The sequence below is a fragment of the Hippichthys cyanospilos genome, chromosome 1, assembly GCF_059441005.1.
Source record: "Hippichthys cyanospilos isolate Australia breed blue-spotted pipefish chromosome 1, RoL_Hcya_1.0, whole genome shotgun sequence".
NCBI lineage: Eukaryota > Metazoa > Chordata > Actinopteri > Syngnathiformes > Syngnathidae > Hippichthys > Hippichthys cyanospilos.
Genome location: NC_142369.1, coordinates 4894831 through 4915179, shown reverse-complemented (window position 1 = coordinate 4915179; position 20349 = coordinate 4894831). Strand labels below are relative to the sequence as shown.

At 45.3% G+C, this 20349-nt stretch overlaps 2 protein-coding genes across 3 annotated transcripts; both read right to left on the bottom strand.

Moving 5' to 3' along the window:
- Nucleotides 1-358: 358 nt before the first annotated feature.
- LOC148428726 (F-box/WD repeat-containing protein 7-like) lies at nt 359-9092 on the bottom strand. Of its 2 annotated transcripts, XM_088411792.1 has the most exons (14): nt 8904-9092; nt 7630-7712; nt 6904-7039; nt 6086-6220; nt 5885-6008; nt 5285-5400; nt 5112-5225; nt 4853-5034; nt 4559-4784; nt 3275-3341; nt 3058-3201; nt 2850-2999; nt 1887-2063; nt 359-1729 (listed from the first exon to the last, which is right to left on the bottom strand). In XM_088411792.1, exons 1-13 carry the CDS (start codon nt 8940-8942, stop codon nt 1906-1908), a joined length of 1674 nt encoding a protein of 557 aa, XP_088267918.1. In that variant the 5' UTR covers nt 8943-9092; the 3' UTR covers nt 359-1729; nt 1887-1905. The 2 variants fall into 2 exon arrangements, with proteins under 2 accessions (XP_088267918.1, XP_088267909.1); XM_088411783.1 differs by having other exon boundaries at nt 359-2063.
- Nucleotides 9093-9933: 841 nt separating this feature from the next.
- On the bottom strand, nt 9934-18059 carry trmt44 (tRNA methyltransferase 44 homolog). Its single transcript, XM_088422727.1, has 11 exons — nt 17538-18059; nt 17271-17388; nt 16274-16508; nt 16121-16189; nt 15942-16049; nt 15077-15148; nt 14820-14926; nt 14104-14287; nt 12678-12942; nt 10771-10887; nt 9934-10175 (listed from the first exon to the last, which is right to left on the bottom strand). The coding sequence occupies exons 1-11, from the start codon at nt 17827-17829 to the stop codon at nt 9934-9936; spliced, it is 1809 nt and encodes a 602-aa protein (XP_088278853.1). The 5' UTR covers nt 17830-18059.
- Nucleotides 18060-20349: the final 2290 nt, after the last annotated feature.

Here is a 20349-nt window from a genome sequence, read left to right as displayed (position 1 = left end):
CGGGCGGGAACCCACGTCTTCTCACATCTCCTTCCGGTCTTGATACAACTGTGGGGCGGGAGTAGATTGCAACTCCTGCCCTCATTGGTCTGGTTGCGTCGGGTGCCAATCACGTCTCTGTAGGAGTGCCCGACTCCCTCATGAAACTCACAATGCTATTAGATAGATGCAGGCAGCGCTGCATCGGAGCGTTGTAAATCTCGTTGTAAACCTAGATTACTTTGTAATGAATTGGAATTTCAAGTGTAAACTTCTATTATTAGCATTAGGCTTCACTTCTAATTAGACTTCCGGGCGCCGCTAATATAACCGCGGCTCTCCGTGAGACTATAGCCAAAGGGATGGGAAGAGATAACAGTACAGTTGCTGTATAAGGTTTATTAAGATTTAAGTACAGTAAATATGTGTGCTGCCATAATATTTGTCTGAAATACATATAATTTTCAGATTTAAAAGAAATTCCGGTACCCACATAACACGCGCATGATAGCATAATAGCAATTTTTATCTGCCGTTGGGATAGACATTACGTTCGGATGTCTGTCATAGGTTCGTCAGCCTGCCACGCCCCTTTTTTGCTGACTGAAATATAATATATAGCTATTATCCGCTATATTGCGGCATCTTGATAGTAAAACCAGCAGTTAGCTTGCAGTCAAAGTGACATACGTCACTTTATAGCACCACCTAGCACTGGTCTAACATGTTCAGTTGAATGAAGAAACTGGCTTGCTTGCCAAAGCTGAGCTTACCAGAGATTTTTTTTTTCTGTAGTTGCTCCCTTTCTTAGTCCTGGTTTCAGTTTTCTTGCTGGTAAGCGCATTCTAGGAATGTTGAACAAATTTGCAATCTTTCTCTGATAGGCTGTTAGCCAGGAAATGCAAGATTAAAAAAAAAACTATCTTGCATTTCCTACACTGCAAGTAAAACAAGGTATTGCTGCGGTTGTATTTACAAAAAAAAGTAATTATGGAATTCTCTGAGTTTTGTAAGAATCTCTGGTAAACTCAGCTGTTTGACAAGTAGTCAAAAAATATTGACGAATGACGATGAAACCATCTTCTGTAGCTGTCATGTAAAGCACGATAATGCCATCTAGTGGACATGATTGTTAATTGCAGTCCCGCCCTCGGGATTTCTCAAATGTGGGATATTAAACATGCTGGTATTTAAAGCTTAGGGTTAAACCCTTTGGCTGGTTTTATTTTCGTGTTACACTTATATGCCTGTGTTGTGTTTCAACTGCAGTGTAACTGTTGAACTGCAGATGCGGTGTTAACTTTGAGTCTGAGTACCAAAACAGAAAAAAGCTCGGACAGGAGTAGTCCAGCACCTGACGAATGATGGACCGGAAAATACATTGTCAAACGTCGCCCTCTAGCGGTGGCGGAAAGTTGGGCAAAAATACACCGACGGACTGACGATTACAATTTCGTCGAAAAAACGACGGGCCGACGATGACGGAAAGGGGGCGGGGCTCTGACGAACGACGGACCGGCAAAAAAATGTAAATGCAGTTTTTGCGGGTTCTGAATGGCTTCTTTCTGGTTGAGTGTGTGTTTTGGAACGAAGGGATGGATCTTTGCAATCTATTTTTGGAAATCCCCCCGCTAGTCGCAGCCTCACGCACACACTCGCGGCGGCGCGTGTCATGCTTCGGTTCTGGCAGGCGGCGAGCTTCTCCCTGAACGGATCTTCTGGGACATGCTTTGCGAAGCCCGTTTCCATCCTTCAGGACCACACACGAATTCATGATTACACGGAGAGGGTAACGAGAACCAAAAGCGGGAACGGATCCCAGCCTATTCCGCGAATCAGTAGCCCCGCCCATTCCTCGTCGCCTAGCGGCAATAGCCAGTCAGAGGCTTCCTCGAAAGCGGGGTCACCTCTCGCGCGGCGCCCTTTTCACTCGAGGCCTTCCTCGGCGACGTCGTCCGGGTCCGGCTCGGTCCGCTCCGGGTCGAAGTCCAGCACCAGAAGTTTGGTCTCCTCCGTGCCCGTCCTGCTGCCGGCCGCACAAACCAGCCTGGTGTCGGAGGCCTTGATGCGCCACACGACGCCGCCTGCGAACGCAATTCCCAATTCGGAGACTTTTGACTCTACTCTCAAAAATCAGACTGTAAAGTGAGAGCCGCAAAGTCGGAATTTGGTCATTCTCAAAAGTCAGTCAAACGGTTCAAACAAGCTTCCCAAGTAAGAATTCTGACCGGATTGGTCAAAATTGACAACTGACTGACTTAATAACCGGAATTTTGACATCAAAGTCAAAATTCTGAAGTCAAAATTGACAACTGACTGACTTAATACCCGGAATTTTGCCATCAAAGTCAAAATTCTGACGTTATTCTCAGAAGTCACTGGGAATTCTCCAATGTCAGAAGGAAATCAGAATTTTGACCAATTTGGTCACAATTGACCATTGACTGAGTTAACAACTGGAATTTTGACTTTATTCTCAAAAGTGATGCAGAATTCTCCAGTCAGAAGGAAGTCAGAATTCTGGCCAACTTGGCCGAATTCTGACTTTATTCTGAAATGTCAGAACCGAGCCAGAATTCTGACCGAATCGGTCAAAATGAACAACCGACCGACTTAATAGGTGTCCTCTTAGTGGGGACGGTGACGTCAAAGTGGACGGGACCGGGCCCCGCCCCCGGCTGAGCTGCGGGCGGGCAAGTCGGAATTCTGACTTTATTTTCAGAAGAGGTTCAAAATTCTCCTGAGAGGGAATTCCGACCCAATTGGTCAAAGTGGGGACCGTGACGTCAAAGTGGGAATTTTGATCTTAAATTGCAATTGTGAGAATAAAGTCGGTATCGTACGCGGGGATTAGCGGAAAGGACGCTCACCGGATCCGCCGCTGGGCAGCGCCACGGCGTCGCGCAGCCAGGCGCCCGTGCGCAGGTCCCACACTTTGACGGTGCCGTCGTCCGAGCTGGACAGGACGAGGCCCCGGCAGAACTGCAGGCAGGTCACCGCCGACCTGTGCTTGTTGGGACCTGGCGGCGGCGCGTGGTCAAGGCGGGGACGGGGGGGGCGGAGCTCGACGGGCCTCACCTTGCAGGGTGTGCAGGCAGCGTCCCGTGCGGATGTCCCACACGCGGACGGTGGAGTCGGCGTTGCCCGACACCAGGATGCGCTCGCGCAGCTCCATCCCGCTGGTCAGCGACTGGTGTCCCGTCAGCGTGTGGACGCAGCCGCCTGCCGAGGCGAGGGGACGTGGACGCACGGCGGGTACGCGGCCCCCCCCGCCCCCTCTGTCACAATGGCCCACCTGTTTCCACGTCCCACACTCGGATGGACGTGTCCAGCGAGCCGCTCACCACGAAAACGCCGTCAAACTGAGCGGGGGTTGGACGAAGCCGTCTTGGGCGTGGACGCGCCGGACGGATGCCCCCAGCTAGCGCCCTTTCTCTGTCTCGCCAGCTTTCGCTTTCTTCTTTTTCCCCTCCCTCCATCACTCATTTTCTCACCCCCCTCTCCCACCTTCCCCTTCTTTCCCCTTTTCCTCAAATTTCCTCCCTCTGTCCCCTCCCCCTTCGTTTATTTTTTCTCTCTCCCACTTTCTTTCCCTTTCCTTGTTTTCTCGCCCTTTTCCTTCTCCCTCTCCCCCACCTTTTCTTCCCCCTTAGTTTTTCTCCCCTTGTTCATTTTTTTCTCGCCACCCCTCTATCATTTTCTCTCCCCCTTTCTTTCCTTTTTTTCTCTCCGCTTTCCCTCTCTCTCTTTTTCTTCCGCCCTTAGTTCACTTTTTTCATTTTCTCCATTCACTTTTTTCATCTCTTTCTGCCTCTCTCTCCACCCCTCATTTTGCCTCCCCCATTTTTTCCCTCTCCTTCTCTTTCCTCCCCCCTTTCACTCTTACTTTCCCACTTTTTCTTCTTCGTAATTCAATGTTTTTTTTTCTCCCTTCTCTCATTTTCCCTCTCCCATTCTTATTCCACCCCCCTTTCTCCCTTATTCCCTTTTTCTCTCCCCTTCATTAATTTTTTCCCTTTTCTCCCTTTGCTATTTTTTTCCTCTTTCTCTATTACACTCATGCTCTTCTCTCTTTCCTCTGTCTTTTCGCTCTCTCTCCACCCTTTCATTTTCTCTTCTGCTCTCTCTTTCCTTCCCTTGGTCCTGTCTTTTTCTCTATCCTTTCCCCTCTTTCTCCTCTCCTTTTCTTTTTCTCCCATCGCTCATTTTTTCCCTCCCACTGTCCATCCCTCCCTCATTTTCTCTCTCTTTTCCTCTCATTTTGTCTCCCCTTTCCCACGTTCTCGACCCCTGTTTTTTTTCCTTTCACTCATTTTTTTCTCTCTCCCATTTTCTCCACCTTTTTCTCTCCCCCCTTTCATTCCTTCTTCACTCAATTTTTCCCTCCCATTTGCCCATCTCTCTCTCTCTCACCTCCCCCTCCCATTTTTTCCTTTTTTCCCCCCTTTGCTCCCCTCTCCTCATCTTTTGCCTTCCCTCCCATTTGGTCCCCCCCCGTTTGTGTTTCCCCTCTCTCGTTTTTTTTCTCCTGTCCTTCTCTCGCGGACACCTGAGAGTTGACCGCCGCGTGCGCACGCACCTGCAAGGAGTAGACTCGGTCGGTGTGTCCCCTCAGCGTGTGGAGACAAGCCTCGGTTTGGGGGTCCCACACCTTAACCGCGCAGTCGTAGCCCCCCGACACCACGCGTCGGCCGTCGTACTGGACGCAGCGCACGGCGGCGGCGTGGCCCGTCAGCACGTGCCGGCAGCGCCCGCTCGCCACGTCCCACACGCGCACCGTGGTATCCCGGGAGCCCGACACCACCCTATCGCTCCGAGACGCGCGCTCACAGTCAAGCGGCGCTGCAAGCCGGGCGGCCAAATGAGCGCTTACCGCTCGCCGTGGAGATGCATGCAGCGCACGGTGGAGGTGTGGCCGCGCAGCACGCGGACGCAGCGCCCGCTGCGAGCGTCCCACACGCGCAACGTCCGGTCGGTGGAGCCGCTGATGAGCGCGCCCGCCGCCATCTGACTGCACCACACGCCGCCCGTGTGGCCCGTCAGCGTCCGCAAGCACTGAGGGCGACGTGGTTCAGGAAAAGCGCGCGGCGCCGCCGCCGCCGCTCGCTTGGCCGCAAAGCCAGACGCCGTACCTTCCCGGTGACGGCCGACCACACTTTGAGCGTGTTGTCGTCGGAGCCGCTGACGATGAGGTCGCCGCTCAGCTGAAGGCACGTGATCACGTGCTCGTCGTGACCTTTCAGCACCTGGGGGAACGCGGGCTCAGGCCGCGTCCACGCACGCGGGAGGGCGGGCGCCAGCCTACCTTGGCCCGCCGCGCTTCCCCGTTCCTCCAGTTGTTGTCGATGCGCTGTTGTCGGATGTACGTTGACTTCCACGTGACGCGCCTCCCGCCACCAGGTGACCGGCTCTCCGACACGCCTACACACGCCATACGCACATCACGGGAAAAGTGACACGGGGGAGACAAATTGAGCTGAGCTCCCTGGTGAAACTGGATGTTCTGGAGCCCAAAAAACGATTCAACACCCAAGGAAAAAAAAAGTGCCTTCACTTTTTTGCACAGTATCCTTTGTGTTGTGGATACAATTTGTTTGTTGTACTTGCAAACATCTTATTGTGCAGCACGTGTGAATAAACTTTTTTTTTCAAATATGTTTCATATCATGATTCAAATTTGAGCCCTAATATATATATATATATATATATATATATATATATATATATGTGTGTGTGTGTGTGTGTGTGTGTGTGTGTGGTGACTCATATTGATAAAGTGTCGGCGGAGACATTCACCACAAGGAGGATATATATATATAGGATATATATATATATATATATAAAGCCTGCTTTTGTTGCATTTGGTGCTTGCTAGCAGCAAAGAGGAAACAAAAGGACGGCTCACCTTCCTCGCGGCATTTCTCCCGCCACAGCAGGTTGTCCTCGGCCAGAATACGCCAGTATCTGCAAGTCTGGGCGGCCCGCAGAAGGTCTCTGGGAGCCAGAAAGTTCAGCACGTACAGCGCCAGCTGAAGACAAACACACGCGCACGCGTCCGATGAGACGGGCGGTGGTGGCGGCGGTGACGGGCAGCGGGCAACGGCACCTCTTTGGGCAACAGCGAAATAAAGTCCCTCTGGAAGTGCGGCTGGATGAGCTGCATCACGTGCTTGTGCTGGCCCGTTTCACACGCCTCAATCAAGTGGTCCAGCGCCAGCAGCCTCTCGGGTCCGCTCCACGCCTGCGCGCCGTTGTCCACGTCACACATTGCTAAACTTTACAGCATCTAAAGTTGTTTACTGTGGTACACTTTACCCGCTTCATCCACACTTTACACCGTAGAATTACCAAATATAAAATTGACAGCTAACGCTGTACCTGTTCATATGAAAACACAGATGTAGCATACCACTTTGGGCGTTGTTAGCACGTTGTTAGCACTTTAGCAATGACATCACAAAGGAAGCAGTTGGAAGTACCTTAAACTTCAGTAAATTTGCATGCTCAAAATATTAAAAAAATAAATCAATATTATTGCTCCTGTGGACTTGCTGTCCTGTGGATTGCTTGATCACCGGAAACATCAAATTAAAAAAGGTACAAATTGAACGACCTGTCTGTAATGTATACTGAGTATGTATGGCAACACTGCCAGCCAATGGTCACATTTATTACTACAGTGCTCAACTGGCTTAAAATTGGATAAGCGTTAGTCAAGGGTGTCAACTACCCTCCATTAAAAAACGGAATTGATGAGAATTTGATCATTTAGTAATTTTATTATATCTTTAAAAAAATGCAAAATATCGTTCATGGCACTGGAATAGTGTAAGTTGAACAAACTCGCTCGCGCTCAAGCTACAAACAAAACGCAGAGCGAGAACATTCATGTCATGCGGCGAGAGAGGAAAAGAACGGCGGTGCCTGAAAGGTATGAAGCCAGTCTTGGAGGCCGCAAGGGGGCGGGCCCGAGGTGACGCGCCTGCGCTGAGCCGAGTGCCCGTTGGCCAGTCGGAGCTCCCCGAAGGTGGTGGGTGTGCTCGGAACCGCGCTGGGGGTGCTAAGGGCCGTGGGGAAGTCAGGGAGGGAGAAAACATGCGGGGAAGTAAATGTTAGATTCTTTGTTTACAAGTTATCCAATAATTATTCCTGCAACATGTATATTGATAGAAATTGATATTTTCTGTTGGAATTGTAATGGCTGCTGCAGCTGAAATCGATCACAGGCATGATGACAGAATCACAGGATGGAACAGTACGGGGTCTGTCGCCATGTTCGTGGGAAAGAAATAGCAGTGCTTGCATGAACTGATCGAATATGGACTCCCACCCACGTGCCCCACTATCAGAACCTGATTGTTACCTTGCTTCCATCATGTCTCCCCTAAACTTTCAGAGCAGCAAGTGGTTTTGTAACTAGGGAAACCCTAATAAATAATAAAAGAGGGGTGGACAGAAACTGTAATCAGACCGGAAGCAGGTCTGAGATGGTGCAGGTTCCTGTTTGCTCTCCTCGCGAGAAAAAGTTTGTTGTCTTCCTCCTGCTTTGTCGTTTATTAAACGTTCTAGGTTGCTTGAACCTGACAATAAGGACGGTAGCGCAGCCGCGTTAGCCCACCATCGTTAGCGTCCGCGGGCATCCTGGCTTACCTGAAGTAAGTGTCGCCTCTGCAGTGCTTCTTTCCTGCAGGAAAGGGACGACCATCAGGGCCGTGGTCCAGTTTCCTCTTCACCTGAAGAGGAAACCACAACATCAGCATCATTCAGCTTTATCAATAATGATTCAGGGTACCTGACTTTTTAGAAGGGTTTCTTCAGACCACAGCAAATCCCATTAAGGTAATACCATAAATGTATACAGTTTATATTTTGTTTATTGATAGAACCGTTTTGTCAATTACAAGTGCCACAATGCATAGCATGAACTTTGCATTATGGTAGTCGAGGCTAAGCCACTCTTGCAAATAGCTCGCAAATGTCATAAGATGCTCGCCAGCACCCCCCAGTGTTTTTGGGGTAGCAACACAAACATTTTTCTTGCACCCTCTGCGTGAGTTGCTCTTGAGAGGATTCATGCAAAAAACATTGGGTTTTCAATATATCCAAAATTAACTGTTTCCCATTTTGAATGGCAGTAAATGAGCCTGACATGGGCCAAATTTGTTACCTAAGGATGTACCCCTCGACCTCCTGTTTAATTATAAATAAATATGTTTCTGCAAAAAATAATCATCATAAAGTTTCGGACCTGTTCTCAAAAAGAAATGAGTGTAAAAAAATATTTATGCACAGAAATATATTCAACTAAAGTGTACTCTTTTGGGATTACAGGAGAGATCAGTTCCCAAAAATAAATCATTATGGCTTTTTAAAATAATGGAATTGAACAACCTACTGAACATAAGATTTGTTTGATGAATGATTTGGGAACAAGCAACGATCTGAAATCACGAACAGCAACTTATTAAACCAGCCAAATTAAAAAGTTCCGCGGCAAGACGTCACTTTCGGATCGCCTTCCGGCACCTGCAGCATCCAACGGCGGCCAATCATAAGCTCCAACGCCCCAGCGTGTCCACTGACCCGGAAATGACGTTTTACAGGTGAAACGTGGGCATGGACTGTCTCTCGCCTCAAGTAAAAAAATTAAAAAAAAACTGTTCCTCGCCATTCAATGCGGTGGCCCTCCCATGACGAAACATATTTGAAAAACGGAGTCACGTGACCGCCAACACTAGGACTCGCCAGCATTTCAGACATGAGCAATCAATCAGCCATCACCTAAATGACATTTGCGTCATTACCATGGTCCTTCTAGCGCGCGTTCTTATTCTCCGAGCCGCAGTGCCCGCGCGCACGCGCACCGCAAATCCCCTCGTCATCACGCGCGCCGGCTCTTTTAGGGAGAAAAATTGTTTGCTCACCTTGTAGAAGATGAGCTTCAAGGTCCCGTAGAAGCCCATGGCCGCGCTCCCGAAAGCAAAGACCGAAGGAAAGAGCGAGCGAGCAAGGAAGGACGCAAGGAGCCCCCACAGCACGACAGGGTCGTATTGCTTCGCGCGCGTTCACGACGACGCTGAAGTTGGCTGCGCCGCGCGTCCACGTCCATTCGCTCGCCCTTCAGATTGCAATTGCGCTTTCTATCCTGCAGAGGGCGACATTTCACGGAACACACGCTGCACATCGTAGTGCTGGGTTTTGCGTCTTTACAGTGTTTTGCGATATATTGGGCAATGTTTGTTTAAAAAAAAAGATCTATAGTGTAAATATGAGCGATGACTGAAAAAAACAGAAGCAAATGATTAGAATAGACAGATTCTATTTTTTCCTCAACCTAAGTATGTTACATGACGAAAATTCTCGTCCATGGCACAAAGAAAAAAAAAAACAGCAGAATGTCGTGTTTCAGCACGTAGTAAAAGCAGTGACAGAAAGAAGAAAAATAAGCTGATCATTGTATAGTCATTTGGTGACACAAATCATCATTGTCCAGGTAATTCACATTGCTTGATCAGCTGAATTGGGCAAAAAGTAGTTTTTTGATGCAGATGCGCTAATTTTGAAATAGGGGGTATTTTTAAAATTGTAAGATGATAAGGTGGCAATTGTACAATAGCGATATTGCCGTTTTCCACCGGGCCAAACTTGCAAGTCACGAAAATTTGACTTGGGGAACACATGCGTGAAAAAATACAGCAACTGGGACACTTATTTGGCCTCAGTATTTTTTCACCTAAATAAATGTGGCCCATTTTTTAAAAAAAAAGTTAAATAAGATTATTAATAAAGTACAAAAAAACTGTAAACTTCAGTTTAAAAAAAAAAAAATATATATTATATATATATATATATATATATATATATATATATATATATATATATATATATATATATATATATATATATATATATATATATATATATATATATATATAAATTATTGTAAACACAATTTTAGGGTTGATTTTCCCCTTTATAGATGCTCATTTGTTCCTCACGCTTGGTTCGCAGCTCGTCAAGTCCGTGAGCGTAGGTGCACTGGTGGGCGGCCAAAGGGCAGCCCTGAGGGTGGTGGCGCTCGAACCAGCACGGTCGGGTTTTCAGGGCGCCGGGTGACGGCGCCGCCCTCCTCTTGCCCGCCATCCTGTGGGGTTCCCCGTCTCGCCAGTCTCGGATGCGCACCCTTCCTCCTTCCACTGTAAGAGAAATCGGCATCGCTATTTCGCAATACGAACTTGCCCATAAGTCGCCATGCTCATGTGTACATTTGAATATCAATCAATATGTGTGAGTGTGTGTGTGTGTTATTAATATGCCGGCTTGTCCACAAACCAGACAATCATTTTTTTACATTGATGTTCACATACTGTATGGTCTTCCACTTTTCATTTTTAGTTCTTTCATTCACACTACCCACCAACAATTTACAATGCAGAACTAGCAAACAATATTTACATTAGCCACGGCTAACGTCGTACATATTCACATATAAACACATATTTAACATCCCACTTTGGGCTGTCGCATATGACGTTCATGTTATTAGCACGCCGTTAGCACATTAGCAATAACATCACGCAGGAAGAACTTTGCATGACCCAAAACTAAACTTAAGTAAACTTACATGCTCAAAAATATCCATAAATCACTTGGACTTGTAAATGACTGCTGGATCACTGGAAATGTCAAATTAAAAGGTACAAATTAAACATCCTAAAAAGGTGTCATTCCTGCTGATATTGGATTGCTTTTGAGTGTGTGTGTGTGTGTGTGTGTGTGTTTGGGGGGCACCTTGAAAGACTTGGTGGTTGTTCTTGAGGAGCGTCTGCAGGCCGCCGCACTCCTTTTTGAGCTGCTGGAGCGTGTCGGCATGCAAGAGCGCCACCGCCTCGGCCACGCGCAAGCTACCTGCAAGCCAAAGAAGGCGCGTGCTGGCCGACCAGGAAAAACCCGACGCGCGCTTGGATGGAGTAAGATGCGTGTTTCATTCGCCCTTCGTACGAGAACGGCTCTGGCGAGACGCCACTTCACGTCTTTGCATCTATCTCTCCTTCGGATTCGTGGATCTGGATATGCAAATGAAGATGACCTCACGCCAAGCTACCGGGCAAAGTCGGACAATCTGCCAGTCATTTGCGCCGCGCATGCGTAAAGCAGAAAAATATGGCCGAGTTGAAGGCCAATCACAAGCTTTCAATAGCTCACCAGGATTCGATCTTCAGGATAATGTATGTACGTTTTTACTAATACTTAAATAACACTTTTGTGGGCCATTTAGGGCCAAGTTCTTGGAAAATGGCGTCCTTTTGGGAAGCTTCTGTGAGTTAGTGACCTCTCACGGCAGAAACAAGCACTGCAGCCTTTCCTCTGAATTGCAAACGTGGAATCCTATTCCAAAATGAAGATGAATCGAATACAAATAAAGACATCTATATTATTTATTTGTTATTGTTGTGGTTATGTGACAGTTCATCCCTCAAAACATCGCATCGTACCAATTTAAAATGTATACAAATTATTTTTAAACAATTTATGGATTTAGAGTCACATGCTACGGTCATAAGCCTGTTAGTCCAATTTAATCAAATAATCGCGTCATTTTGGAACGGTTCTGTAACAGTTAGTGACCTCTGCTGGGAGAAACTAGTACTGCTGTTGATTTGGAAGCCCCTTTTCTTTGAATTGCACACAAAAAACGCAGGAGTGGAAACCTATTACAAAATAAAGTTTAATTGACTCCAAATGAAGATTTTTATATAGTTTATTGTTTACCTATTATTGTGGTGAATGGCAGTTAATCCCCCCCCAAAAAACATCGAAATGGACCAATTTATAATTGATATGAATGATTTTCCAACAATATATGGATTAGGAGTCATAAGCCTGTCAGTCCAATTTCATGTAATAATTCATGAATAAATTGGAAATTCACAGTGCAAACTATCAGATGTTGATGTACGGGGTAAGGTCGCAGTCAAACAGACGTACGCGCGCGTGACTAATGGCGGCGCGGATGACTTGCAGATCCACTAACTTTGCCTGCTAGCTTGCCGTGACGTAGGGCTGCATGATTATGGCCAAAATGATAACCACGATTATTTCTGTCAATATTGAAATCACGATTATTCATTATGTTTGGTCAAACATATCTATTTATTGCCCTTTTTTTCTAACAAAGTGGATATTAGCAAGGGTCGCAATTGACAGCTAGCACTATATATATTAGGAATAAGGTGAGAAACTCAAGGCCGTTTCACACTGGTAAATAATATATTTGGGTGCATTAAGCAGAGGCTTTTGTCACACCAACGTGGGAAATATTGCCCCCTGGGGGTAGGATGACAAAGCGCTTGATTTGACATGCGCAGTTGCCGGCTTTTGAAATGTTAATATCGCAGAGGATCAGCTTCAGTAATCGTGGCAGCCGATATGGCGATCGCCATTAAAATTCAATGAATGCAGCCATATGGTGAGGTCATGCTAATTTGTATATCCAGATCCACGAATGCAAAGGATCAGATCCACCAATCCAAATGAGAGATTGATGCAAAGACGCCAAGTGGTGGTCATAGTCATGCAAACAAGAACTGCATTGAAAATAGCTTGCACCGGCAATGCTTCAGTTGGAAAACGCGACACAATTTGGAGTGGCGCCCCTCGGAATTGTGAAACACGGCCATCTTACTCCGTTGGCTTACCTCCGCGCTTCCAGTCGCCGGCGCCAAGGACGGGTTGGTCATCCGCGGCCAGGAGCGCGTGCGCCACGCGGAGCACCACGTGGTCCACCAGCCGGCGGGGGAGAGCCATGCAGTTGCGCGTCACCTGCTCCCGCTCACGGGGGCGGAAGTGGCATCCCCGCTCGCCCACCTGGACGCGCCGGCTGAGGATGAAAGCGGCGCGCCCGTCCTCCGCTCGGCCTTCCTGGCTGGCCTCGTACGTCCGCTTCATGCCCAACAGGCACACCTGCACACGCAAAAATTCACACACACACATATATTATACAGCTTAAACGTTAGTGCATAATCGTCGAAATACGTCATGTATAGAATAATAAAAAAAAGACCCATTCATCCTTGAAATCATCGGTGTCAATCTCTCTTGAAAAGATTATACCGGCCTCTGACTTCAAAACTAGGTAAGTGTGTGACAAACACACTTAAAAATGATTAAAAATGCTCCAAAACCCTTTAAATTAATCCTATTAATTGTAACAGTTGACAATATGAGTCAAGTTCCCATTTATTTGGGGATTATTTTGAGCATGTAGGTTTAGTTTGGGGTCATGCCAAGTGCTTTCTGCGTGATGTCTTTGCGAAAGTGCTAACGACATGCTAACAATGCAAATGCAAAAGAAGAGTACAGAGCTACTTCGATTCACAAAATAAATTTGTTTCGGAAGTCATTTCGTTACGTGAATCTTTTTTTTTTTTTTACACATGTAAAAAGCATAAACCGTTTCAAGCCAACCCCCCATGCTTCTGCACCCTTTCAATGAATATTATTAAATTTCAAAACTTGCTTTGAAAACCGGAACAAATACATATCAGAATTGCATTAGTACATAATAATCAAAATATATAAAAATGCTTCTAAACCCTTTAATGTGATTAATTGTAGCATGAATGCAGTTCACTTGTTTTCCTGGAGATGGTGCTGGTGTGTTGATGAGTGCAGAGTGAGAAATCTTTTTAGGACCTTTAATTTGTACCTTTTTATTTGACAGTTCCAGTGATACAGGAGTAATTTACAAGTCCACCGGAGCAATAATATCTATTTATGGATTATTTTGAGCATGGGAGTTTACTTAAGTCTCGTTTGGAGTCATGGGAAGTGTAATGTCATTCAAAGCTCTAACGACATGCTAACAACGCAAACGTCAGACGCGACAGCCAAAGTGGTCTGTTACATATGTGTTTTCATGCGAATATGTACAATGTTAGCCGTAGCGAAAGTCAATTTGATGGAGGATCACAGTAAACATTAATGCAAAATATATTGTCTTGATTGTGGGCATGCCAGAATACTAAAAAATGATAAAAATGCATCAAGAACTGAAACAAAAATGGTTATGATAACATATCCAAATTGTGGACTACGATTGTAGTTTTTTTTTTTGCCACATACCCGTTTGGTGGAGGGAATCCTGAGACAGTCCTGGAGCGTGCGAAAGCCGCTGACTTGGCTGACCTCCTCAACAAAGCGAATGTATTCCTCATACTGAGCCTTTTGGCTGTCCCGCCGCCGGTACTTTCCAAAAAAGTCGAAGAAGCAACAAGGCAAGACGAAGTAGCGGCACGTGTACGAAGACCTGCAAAGCGCGCCATCGGTTCAGATCCCACAGTAGTTATGAAAAATCAAGGTGATTCCACAAATTGTTAACAATAAACCATATACCTGTCTTCTATTCGTGGCAGAACCTACAGTAGCAATAATATTAACCCTTTGAGTGCCAAAGTGACCAAGTGACTTTTACAGCAAGTTTTACAGGAGTAGCCCTGTACCTGACGAGTGACGGACCAGAATTTTTGTTTTCTTGAAATGTCACCCTCAAGTGATGGCGGAAGATTGGGCAAAAATACACTGACTGACTGATGGCTCGACGATTACAATTTTATCCGGCTTGAAAAAAATGACAGAGCGACGATAACGGAAAGGGGGCGGGATTATGACGAATGTCAGACCAGCAAAAAAAATGCAAGTCTGGAAATCAATGTATTCACAATATACGCCCTTGGATAGCGGCAGCGCAACAAGACTGCCATAAGCTCGACTTCTGAAGACAGCCTCGTGGGACCATTCACATGCAGGTCCGTGGCCAAGGGCCAAATCGGACGACCGACCTGGCGGCGATGACGGGAATCCAAGGTGTCAGCTCGTCCGAGTGGTTCCCGATCAGCCAATCCGTCTTCGGGAACAAAAAGTTCTCGCCGGGAGTGATGGCTTCCTCCTGAAGAGCGAGACGTTAAACTTGGACGAAAGCGCTAGACTGAGAGCGTCAACGCTCGGTCCTGCTAAATTCAAAGCATCAACGTGCTTGAGAAGGTGACTTTATTGACACGATCATTATGACAACTTATTGACATTTGTTCTTGCTGACCTGCAGGAGAGTGCCAGGTCCGTACATGTCCCAGATCTTCCTCTTACGAACATCGATGCCCTTTCCGGGGTGCTGCAAGAAAAAAAAAAAAACATGGCTCAGAGCAGAATACAACAAACCAGAAGGAAGACAATAAACTTTTTACGCGAGGACAGTGGAAAGGAACCTGCACCTTCTCGGATCCTAGTCTGCTCCTCACTTATTTATTTGGGTTGGCTCTAGTTCTAAAAGCAGTGCTTCCCTTAAGGGTTAGGGGAGACATAAGGCAACAATGCAAATAATCAGTTTGTGATCGTGAGGGAACAAAGATCGACCCAATGCTGCTGTGTCTTTGGGTCGCATCGTGGGGCCTACTATTGTTCTTAGAGTCGCAGGAGATGTTCCGTCTCTTCACACAGAACTTCAACAGAAAACATTCATGCCTAATAATCTATCAAAGTACTTATTGCGAAAAACATATATGGAACAACTTATGTACAATAATTCTTTTTTTTGGAAAAAAAAAAATCCATCTTGTAGAGCCACTTATTCTCACAAAGGTCACAGGCTTGCTGGCGCCATCCCAGCTGACTTCGGGCAGTAGGCACCCTGAACTGGTTGCCAGCCACAGAGACTAACAACCGTTCACGCATTCAATCACACCTAAGGACATTTTAATATGTCCAATACACCTGCCATGCATGTTTTTGAATGTGACCATAGCCACCCGTGTCCCTTTTTGCCCCCCCCCCCCCCCCCCCCCCCCCTGCCTATTTCTCTGCCAAAGCTCTGCGGCCGCCCCTCAATGAAAAAAATACTGGCTCCGCCTCTGGAGAAGAGACGCGTCATTTGAGAGACCCAAGTGTTTGCCGAAAATGTGTCAGACCCCTTCGTTTGCCAGGATGTGCACCAGGAGTCCGTTCCCGCAGCCCAGGTCCACGAAGGACTGGCGGGCGTCCGTGCCGCGTTCCGCTCGCTCCTCCGACCACAGCACCTACCGCGACAAAGCACGTTAGTGAAAGTGACGCCGGAGGCCGATTGGCGGAAACGAAAGGCCCGGCCCACCAGGAGATATGTGGCGATAGCCACGTCCTCGTACACAAATTTCTCCGGGTCCGTCACCTCGGGCCACACCTAAACGGACCAGAACCGTGTCAAACAAGAACAAAGGCTTTTCTTTTTTTTTTTCTTTTTTTTTAGCGTGGTCCTAGCGCTAACCTTGACCATGGCCTTGTATTTGTCCTTGAGCCGTTGGTACAACAGGCCGTACTTGTGCACGGGCAAGAGCGACAAGGTGGGGGGGAAAGGCCCACTCCCGCCGCCGCCACTCTGGCACGCCAGCGCCCAGCGCCGCAACTTGGGCATCAGCCGGCCCGCCAGCCAGGCCGGCTTGGGGTAGGCCACGCCGTCCCACGAGCGGGCCTCCGCCGTCTGCACGTGCAGCTCCAGAGCCCTGACGAGCAGACACATTCAGCCCCCGCCCACGCTCGTCATTTCGAGTCACAAGATGGGCCGCGGAAACCTCACCGCCCAGAGTTGTGTTACCGAAGGTGGACAACTTATTTTTTTTTTACGGTCCGACATTCGTCAGAGCCCCGCCCCCATTCCGTCATTGTTGGTCCGTCATTTTCCGAAGATGACGGAAAATGGGCGGGGCTCTGACGAATGTCGGACGAGCGAAAAAATGTAAGTTGCATTAGTTTTTGCTGTAACGTGGTAGTGTGATGCATTACACTCTCGCCAAAAACATCGCAAGAAAAGTCCAGGGTCAAAATGTTTACTTCATGTTATTAGTATTGAAACTCAATGCCATTTCATACTGGTAAATAATATATAATTAATATATAATTAAAATATAAAATATATAATTATTAGGGTGAGAAAAGCAGGGGCTTTTGTCACGCAAGCATGTGGGAAACATTGCCCCCCGGTGGTAGGATGGCAAAGTGCTTGACTTGACACGTACAGTAGCCAGCTTTTTCAATGTTAATATCGCAGAGGATCAGCTTCATTAATTGTGGCAGCCAATATCGTGATTGCGATTAAAATTCAATTAAGTGTGCAACCCTAGCGCAGCTCAACTTCCTTGACTTGTAAATTTCAAACAAGTAATCCATCAATATGTTGTGTTTCATAATCATGAAATATTTGCAACTCTAAGGATGCCGGCCCGGTACCCTCTGCAGTTGAGTCCGGTGCAAATGCGGTCACTCACCATTGGCCGGAGTCCATCAGGCACAGCTTGATGCTGTAAATGTTGTCTTCCTTCACAGACGCCTGGCCCGCCTCGGCCTCCTCGAAGGGGACAAACGTCACCTGCTGGCCGTCCAAATCTATCGCAAAGACAAAGAGTCGGCTAGGTGATGACAAGGCAACAATCAAGAAGACAAAGAAGAAAAATCAAGACAAGAAGTCAACGAAAGTAGATAAGGAGAAAAAAAAAGATGACATCAGTGAAGACGAAGAAGACTTCATCTTGTACCTTTGACAACGATTTCTCTCTGTTTGCGAGTCCCATATATGTTGACTTTGGGGATGAAAGTCCTGACATAAGTGGACAGAGCAGATGTTCGGTGGGTGCCGCCGAACCACGCCGAGACATCTTGAGGCAGCAGCCGCATCGCTTCTTCGTCGGCCTCAGTCAACTGAACGCCGCAAAGGCGCTTGTTGACCACGTGAGGTTTCTTGATCCAAACGTCCACGGCGGACCAGAAGCCGCCGGGGAGGCTTTCGCACTCCGCTGGAAATTCGACTTGAAATTGTTGAGGCATCATTGAGCTTCTGAGACGCTTCGGCACCACGCGTTTCTGTTTACTAGCAGCAGGATTACTTCCGGGTTCCTTTTTCCAATATCAACGTTCACTTCATTATTTCAAACAAACCGGCGTAAACCGACTAAATAAATCACCAAATTTATATCCGTGCTAATTGGTAAATAAATAAAATTGAAATCATTCCCTCAACAGAACAAACTTTTTGTTGTCAATGCCACTATTGTCGCTGTGTGATGACGCAACTTGTCCCTGATTTGCCGACTGTAGAAGGTGGGGTTAAATCGATTTGACGCAGAAAGAAGCGACAAGGGGGAAGCGTAAACAAAAAGCCTTTTGTGTCCCTTAAATGTTTAATGTTTAACTTAGTTGGATTAATTTAAAAAAACAACAACTTGGTTGTACGATGCTCAACGTCGCATAGTGATGACGTTACCGTTGGCCAATTTAAGGATTGTTGACGGTTTTTGGTGCCCAGGAACTGATGTACATTTATTTTTGCATTGTCCATTTGTGAAAATGTTATAGCAACATCTCTGTTCTTTTATTACTGAAAATATTATGATTGACTTTTGTTTGTGTAGGAAGATTTTTTTATTTGGTTTCTTGGAGTATATTGCACAGAAAAGCATTCATATACTGATAATTAATCTCATTATTATTATGGCTAAGTTTCATATTCATAAAAGTACATTTACAGGCAAAAAGCCATGCTTTATTGTTTTTAAGAAATAGTTCACCCATGATATATATTCTATTCAGCGCTGATTGAAACGAAAAGCAATTAAAACTATGACTGTTTGCTCGATAATAAATATATTTGATTTTTTTTTATCCCCCTTAGCGTTTATAATTTTCTTATTTTATTCTTTTTTCTTTAATTTTCTATACTTTTTTATACACTTTGTACAGTGTTCGTTCAGTGAGTTACTGTGCTGACTCTTTGTATGCTTATGATATTCAATAAAAAAGACAGTTTTTGGTTCCACGTGAAAGACATTTTCAGGAATGCACCACAAGAGGGCAATGTTTATTTGCTTTCGATCACCCTATAAAAAAGTCCTTTATTTTGTCTTTAATACAACGTACTTTAAATGTTGTTTTATGTGCTGCTGTGTTTACGAACCTAAGATAAACAGCAAAATAGCATGAGCAAATAAAATTAAAAATAGCATTTAGTTTATCTATTATCAGTACTAATGTCCAGAAATGTGTACTTTAATTTCACCCACTGCGAGCTAACCAATGAATGGTCATTGTCGCCATGTGATGACGCTGGGCACTGCATTTAATATGATGTGCTAGTCAACATAGAATAACAAACATTTATTTACATAAGGCGTCTCGTTGATTTTATTTGAAGTATAGTGCTCCGTGATTGGTTTAAATAAATTCATAAATAATATAAATAAATAAAAAGCTACCCGGTCCGCTGGCAGAAATAAATGAAAATTGCGTAATAGTTATCATGCTACCCAGACAGCGCGACAAGTGAAATTCCCGGTAAACCAGTCACCCGCTTGTGAAACGATGAGACTTAAAAAATAATTTCTACACTGAAGGTGTCAAGTGAAACAGAATTTCCCGTGCCACCCCCGAAACTGCTAGCTCCGGTCCTGGAAATAACACAGGATACCGCAACACTGGGCCTACAACATTTTAAAAGAGTCCTCCGAATAATTTGCAGGCTCCCCACCCTGATTGTAAATGTTGATTATTGATCCCTTTTCCAATGTAAAGCGCAACAAAAAACATCATTGAGTCAAGTGAGGCGGAAGTGCAAAGTTCAGGCACGATTGACTTGCTAGCACGTCACATGCTGGTGCTGCAAAAAAAAAAAAAAAATCCTGTTTAACCTGCTCGGCGGAGTGGCCGAAACTCTTGGGAAACTACTTGAGCGGGTGAACACCTTTCCAAAGCCCCAAGGCTCGATCACAACACGCCATTCACTTCGGTAAAACATTTTATGAAACTATATTCCCAGATTAAATACATTTTGGCATTTGAGATGGTCAATTGATTAAATTGCGTGTGTATGTGTCGGGATAAAATATTTATATCTGAATATATATATATATATATATATATATATATATATATATATATATATATATATATATATATATATATATATATATATACAAAGGAATATGTATAAATGTGTAAAATAGTTATATCCTAACGATAAAAGTAAAATATATATATATAAAAATGATAGGAATTTTAGTTTAACACGTCAGAGATGAAAATTATAGATATATAATTTTTGCCGTTATGTTTTTTTATTATTTTATTTTTTTGCTCATCTCATCGAAAACGTTCCTGAGTTGGCTCTTTATTGTTTTGTTACTTTATTTTATATATAATTTATATAGAATAATTTATATAGAATATTTTTTGTGTAACTTACGGTTATATGAATATAACAGGTAAATGCAACAATAAATATTTAAAAAAAAGATTAAAAACAAGATACATTTTGAAAATGTTGCTTTGATTTAAAAAATATTATTTCCGGGACTG